Source organism: Nematolebias whitei, chromosome 13 (assembly GCF_014905685.2).
Source record: "Nematolebias whitei isolate Nwh7 chromosome 13, NemWhi1, whole genome shotgun sequence".
Taxonomy (NCBI): domain Eukaryota; kingdom Metazoa; phylum Chordata; class Actinopteri; order Cyprinodontiformes; family Rivulidae; genus Nematolebias; species Nematolebias whitei.
In genome coordinates this window covers 32,573,081-32,579,524 of record NC_056510.1, presented here as the reverse complement: position 1 = coordinate 32,579,524, position 6,444 = coordinate 32,573,081, and the positions used below count along the sequence as shown (strand labels likewise).

At 37.4% G+C, this 6,444-nt stretch overlaps 2 protein-coding genes across 2 annotated transcripts in view; both read left to right on the top strand.

Moving 5' to 3' along the window:
* The window catches only part of si:ch211-269e2.1 (cohesin subunit SA-2), a 55,340-nt gene that overhangs the window by 40,346 nt on the left and 8,550 nt on the right, over nucleotides 1-6,444 (top strand). The gene's annotated exons all lie outside the window — the stretch shown is intronic.
* On the top strand, nucleotides 3,164-4,973 carry LOC119419693 (serine/threonine-protein phosphatase 2A regulatory subunit B'' subunit beta-like). The gene is made up of 3 exons (XM_037687066.1): nucleotides 3,164-3,304; nucleotides 4,637-4,755; nucleotides 4,828-4,973. The coding sequence occupies exons 1-3, from the start codon at nucleotides 3,181-3,183 to the stop codon at nucleotides 4,936-4,938; spliced, it is 354 nt and encodes a 117-aa protein (XP_037542994.1). The 5' UTR covers nucleotides 3,164-3,180; the 3' UTR covers nucleotides 4,939-4,973.

The following is a 6,444-nucleotide window of genomic DNA, read 5'->3' as shown; positions in this document are numbered from 1 at the left end:
AACTGTCCCCCTCTTACAATGCTGTGATTGCTAGTATCACTCAGCCCTCTGTGAATAGTAAACAGCCATCAGTGTGCTAATGATCCATTGTTAGGCTGATGGTCCTTCTTGAGCATGTGATCAGCTGGTTTTGGTTGTCAGCAGCAAACTGGTTGATCCACTCTGAGAAGGTGCTATTTAAGAGACTGAGCTGAAAACAGCACCTCAGACTGAGGAAGTCTCTTGGATGAGAGACGAAACGTTTCTATATTTTTTTGCTTTGTTTTATTTTTTGTTTTTTTGAATGTCCAGAGGACCAGATTGAACTTTTTTTGGATGTAAAAAAGTATTTGTCCGATTGCCAGTACCAATATTTTTTTTTCCTAGACCTATTTACAGAGACTACATATCTTGCTCTGCTGTGGAATGCCATAACCAAATTTAAACAATCTCTTCCATCAATGTTTTCCTCTGTCTTGCAGAGTAATGCACCAGAGAACAGTGATTTAGATTGTCTAGTTGATCATCTTACAACTTCAATGCAAACTTCACTTGATAAAATTGCTCCACTGAAAAAGAAAGTAATCAATCAGAGGAAACTGGCTCCTTGGTTCAATTCTGAGTTACGTACTTTAAAGCAGGCATCTAAAAACCAGGAGAGAAAATGGCGCTCTACCAATGTTGAAGAATTTTATTTAACTTGGAAAGAGAGTCTGCTAATATAAAAAAGCTCTCCGTAAGGCTAGAACTTTATATTACTCATCTTTAATAGAGGAGAATAAAAATAACCCTAGGTTTCTGTTTAGTACTATTGCTAGACTAATTAAAAGTCCCATTTCTGTTGAACCATGTATCCCTACAACTATAAGTAGTGATGACTTCATGAGATTCTTTATAAATAAAATTATTTCAATTAGAGAGAAAATTCAAACCATCCTTCCTTCTACCATCTCTAGTCCCCTGTCAAATGAGGCAACTTTAAAAATTTCACTAGAACCTGATTTATGTTTGGACAGTTTTTGTCCTGTTGAGCTCTCTGCATTGTCAAAAATAATAACCTCATCCAAACCATCCACATGCCTGCTAGATCCCATCCCAACCAGACTGTTTAAAGAGGTATTTCCCCTAATTAATGTCCACATTTTGGATCTACTTAATTTGTCTTTAATGGATGGTTATGTACCACAGCGCTTTAAGGTTGCTGTAATTAAATCTTTACTTAAAAAGTCTGATCTTGATTCAGAAATTCTGGCCAACTATAGACCTATATCTAATCTAACTTTCATCTCAAAAATTCTAGAGAAAATAGTTGCAGGTCAGTTGCGTGAACATCTACAAAGAAATAATCTGTTTGATGAGTTTCAGTCAGGGTTTAGAGCTCATCATAGCACAGAAACAGCACTAGTAAAAGTAACTAATGATATTCTCATGGCCTCAGACAATGGACTTGTGTCTATACTGGTCCTGTTAGACCTCAGTGCTGCATTTGATACACTTGATCACAATATTTTACTACAGAGGCTTGAATATGATATTGGGATTACAGGAATGGCTCTAAAATGGTTTAAATCATATCTATCTGATAGATTCCAGTTTGTAAATGTAAATAATAAATCTTCTTCATACACCAAAGTTAGTCATGGAGTTCCTCAGGGCTCAGTCTTTACTTTATATATGCTTCCATTAGGTAAAGTTATTAAACAGCATGGGCTAAATTTTCAATGTTATGCTGATGACACAAAATTATATTTGTCCATTAAACCCAATGAATCATATCAGCTACTTAGACTACAAGCATGTCTTAAAGACATAAAAACCTGGATGACCCTTAATTTTCTCCTTTTGAACACAGACAAAACTGAGGTTTTGGTTTTTGGACCTGAGCACCTTAGGAATTATTTTTTCAGTCTTTCTCCCTCCTTAGATGGCATTAATCTGTCCTCCAGCTCTAATGTTAAAAATCTTGGTGTTATTTTTGATCAGGACATGTCTTTTATCCTCCACATTAAAAACGTTACTAGAACTGCCTTCTTCCACCTGCGTAATATCGCTAAAATTAGAAACATCTTATTTAAAAATGATGCAGAAAAACTGGTCCATGCATTTGTCACGTCTAGACTGGACTATTGCAATGGTTTATTATCTGGATTTCCAAATACTTCTTTAAAACGTCTTTAGTTGATCCAAAATGCTGCTGCCAGAGTCTTAACTGGAGTTAGTAGGAGAGATCATATTTCAATATATGTCAAATTTACTCATGACATTTACTCTCTCTAACACAATGACAACACCCGAACAGTGCAAATTTGTATATTTTCACAAATCTAAACTCAACATGTTTACAAGCAACAAGTGAAAAGTGCATAAGTAGCGCATTAATAGATATACTTGACAGTTTCTTAAATTAAAAATTAACTTAAAACAGAAGCCTTTTATATCGATGTTATTTTGATGGAACGGCTTATGTTCGATATTTAACTTTATCGCTAATATCAGCTGATACTGATACCATGCCGATAATATTGTGCATCCTTATTGGGAACCACTGCCTTAAATGAACACAGTTTGGAGAAATAGTTGAAATATGACCAGAATGACAAGCTAACAGCTAAGTTGAGCTGAAACAAGACCATAGTGGTTTTCTGTCATTTTAAAACATTTTTTTTAATAGATTTTTATGCAAACGCTATTTTAAAAACCTTTATTTCACTATGAATTTTACAGAGCAGGTTTGGACACACTTTTGTAGTTTTTTGCAAGTGCAATTAGGGGTAGGAGCAGCTAGCTGTAGCATTTTCTGTGCTGCCTGAGAAACATCCTGCAGGAATAATAGATTTTGCCAGAATACTCATTTATTGCTAAATTGACAGGAGTAAAAATGTATAAAGTAGCATGTGCATGAACAATTTAAAAAAATTTTGAGACTTGAGTCGTTGTAAGACGGCAGCAGTCCACTTTGGTCTTGGCTCCACTCAGATTAGCTTCTATCATTCAGATCAGATGTAAAAAAAAATTATTTAAACTGAGTTTGTTCAAGGAGCTTTCTGCAACAACTGTATTAATTGTTCCTTACCTCTTCACAGAACTACACTTCAAAACATCCAGCTAACTTGTTTTTTTTTTTTAGCTGAACCCTTTTTTGTGTCCAGTATAGAGTACTGGTTCCGCTGTATGGACCTGGATGGGGATGGGGTGCTCAGCATGTATGAGCTGGAGTACTTCTACGAGGAACAGTGTCAAAAACTGGAGGCCATGGCTATTGAGCCCCTTCCCTTCGAGGACTGCCTGTGCCAAATGCTTGACCTCGTCACACCAGAAGTGGAAGGTGAGATCTGTTTCACATTTGCACATGCAGCACAGTGTGACGGGTTGCACCTCGCCCCCAGTCCAGACCATTGATCATCGGCTAAGGTTACAGATACAGATGAGAAGAAAACACTGGGCTGCCTGCAGCCAGCTGCTGGTGTCACCACACCGTCACTCTTCAACACTTAGCTCTCCCAGTGTTATTTAGAATTTACCAGTTCATGACTGGGTGTATGTGTTTATTGACAGTCTCAGTGAGAATCTGACCCTAAAGCAGCTCGTGTAAAAGAAGCATGTGTTGCGTATGAATGGCATTGCATAATATGACATGCAACAACTTCTCCACTGAAATGTTTCCTTGGACACCGAGTGACAGCACAGCTGTATACATTAACATACTGAGATAAGAAACTGAAAAACTATAAGTACAAGAACTAAGTCATTATATTTAATTAGTTTTTTTAAGGAAGAATGGAAACGTGTGTTAATGAGCATGCCACTATTATTGTCTAATTCAGACAAAATCGGTTTGATCAAATAATATTGATATTGAACAATAAATACAGTAAAATAAAATAAAACTGAAGAACATGATAAATAAAAAGGGGGAATAGTGAATAATGGCAATTAGAGTAGAAATAAAGATCTAAAGCAGGGTCACTCAACTCAAAGGGGCCACAGTTACTGAAAGACAAGAGGTCAGGGACCAGACATCCAGCAGTTAGTGTCATTAAGTAAGTTTAAGATTAAGATGATGATTCTGTAAATAAAAATTAAGAGGAAAAGAAAAGTTGTGTTTTTTTTTTTTTTTTTATAAATTCTAGATGTTTACTGAAGAAATGGCTAATAATAAATCAATATGAAAATTGTTGATTTGTTTCAGTACTAGTTTAAGAAGGCCCGTCAGAGAGATTACATAAATCTATCATTATGATTGAGGAGATAATCTTGGTAAATTAGTATTTTCATCTTATTTAAATATATGGAAACAGTTGCTGCTGTAATAGATGTGCAATGACTACACGATTCAATTAAATGTTATGAATTTTATAAAATTCTCAGTAAATGTTGTCGTTGACTCTGTTGTTATTACCAGTGGACCAGTTTTAATTAGATGCATCTTTCAACATGCCTCTAATTAAACATGTCATAACCCCACATTTTACAGACCAGAGCATTTTGCAACATTACAAGCAAAGCACATCAAGTCAGGCAGATATTACAACTTAAATTCATAAAATAACACGCCATTAATGCATTAATTTAATTAATTTGTTCAAACGTGTGTGTTTGAGAAGATGACTACAGAAATAAAACTCTGTTTTTAGTGAACTGTTTTAATGTGTTGTAGGTAAGATCACTCTGAGAGACCTCAAGAGGTGCAAGTTGGCCCACATCTTTTTTGACACTTTCTTCAACATTGAGAAGTACCTGGACCACGAGCAGAGGGATCCTTTCTCTGTTATCAGGGTACGGAGGTTCTGATCGGACCTTTATTTACCTGCAGCGGTTACATTGTTTGACTTGTTTTCATATTTGAAGGAGGCAGAAACCGACGATCAGGAGGTCTCCGACTGGGAGAAATATGCTGCAGAGGAATATGATGTCCTGGTGGCTGAGGAGGCCGCCAACAACCTTTGTCATGATGAGTAAGTGCGACTCGACTCTTCAGCTGGTGCAACAAGTCCGGGCCAGAACTGAGCAAAATAATAATAACCAAATAAACTGGTCTCATCTAGAGAAGTTTGTCTTTTTTTATGGAATATTTCAGCATTTATTTATATCAGTATGTTTTTGATAAAAGTTTGTAAACCTTTCTGCTGCGGTTGTTTGGCCAAAATGCAAATCCTTGCATTTAGCTTACAGTCACTGACTTTTATTTATGTATTTAAGACTGGATGTGGTTCATATATCGAAGGGTCACATTTCACATTAAGTTACTGAGCTCTTTGTGTACCCTGAGGTAAAATTACAAGTATTTATCAAAACTAGAGGAATTTAACCTGATGCATGCTCAATAATCCAGGTAGAAAAATCCAAATAAGTTCATTCTGGTCCTCTGGACATTCAAAAAAACAAAACAAAACAAAAAAAATGTAGAAACGTTTCATCTCTCATCCGAAAGACTTCCTCAGTCTGAGGACTTTGTGGAATTGAGGGATGTCATCATGGAGACTGATGAAACAATGGTCTCTTTTGATCGCACATCACTCTTTACATGCATTCCTGTTGATGATGCAGTAGAGGTGGTCAGTTTAAGATTAAAATCAGACACCACTCTGAGCAGCAGGACCACGCTTTCCACAGAACAACTGTGTCAACTCTTGAAACTGTGCCTGCAGTCAACCTGCTTCACATATGGGGAGCAATATTATAGGCAGAAACATGGGTGTGCTATGGGGTCTCCAGTTTCTCCTATTGTTGCCAACCTGTACATGGAGGAAGGAGAAAAGAGAGCCTTGACGTCCTTTTCAGGGACACCACCAAGTCATTGGTTCAGGTATGTTGACCACACCTGGGTTAAAATTAAATCTCAGGAAGTCCAACATTTTACTGACCACATCAACTCTGTGGATAAATACATCAAGTTCACACGAGAAGATGTAAAAAATGGCAGGTTGGCTTTCTTGGACTGTGAGGTCTCAGTCTCTGATAGAGGACATTTGCAAACCGAGGTGTACCGCAAACCCACCCACACAGACCAGTATTTGCAGTTTGACTCCCATCACTCTTTGGAGCACAAGTTAGGAGTCATAAGGACTCTGTACCACAGAGCAGACAGCGTCCCCGCTAACTCAGGAGCCAGGCAGAAGGAGAAATCCTACACAAGACAGGCTCTAGAGCAATGTGGATATCCTAACTGGGCCTTCCTGAAAGCAGAGAAGAAACCCAAACAGGACTCCAGTCAGCCATCAGGAGAAAAGGAGGAACCCAGACCCAGACCAGTGGTCATTCCATATGTTGAAGGAGTATCAGAGAAACTGAGACGTTTATTTTCTAAACATAATGTCCCAGTGGCTTTTAAACCGCAAAATACATTACGGCAAAGACTGGTTCATCCCAAAGATCCAGTCCCCCGGCACAAACAGAGTAATATTGTGTATGCTCCAAGAAAGTTCAATCTCGTCCTCTGGACATTCAAAAAAAAAAAAAAAAAAA

What these genes read in the sequence shown, in the direction of transcription:
- LOC119419693 (XM_037687066.1), top strand. Translation starts at nt 3,181, where the DNA reads ATGTATGAGCTGGAGTACTTCTACGAGGAACAGTGTCAAAAACTGGAG. An exon ending in CGTCACACCAGAAGTGGAAG is followed by an intron (nt 3,305 to 4,636) that starts GTGAGATCTGTT and finishes AATGTGTTGTAG; the next exon opens with GTAAGATCACTCTGAGAGAC. An exon ending in ATCCTTTCTCTGTTATCAGG is followed by an intron (nt 4,756 to 4,827) that starts GTACGGAGGTTC and finishes TCATATTTGAAG; the next exon opens with GAGGCAGAAACCGACGATCA.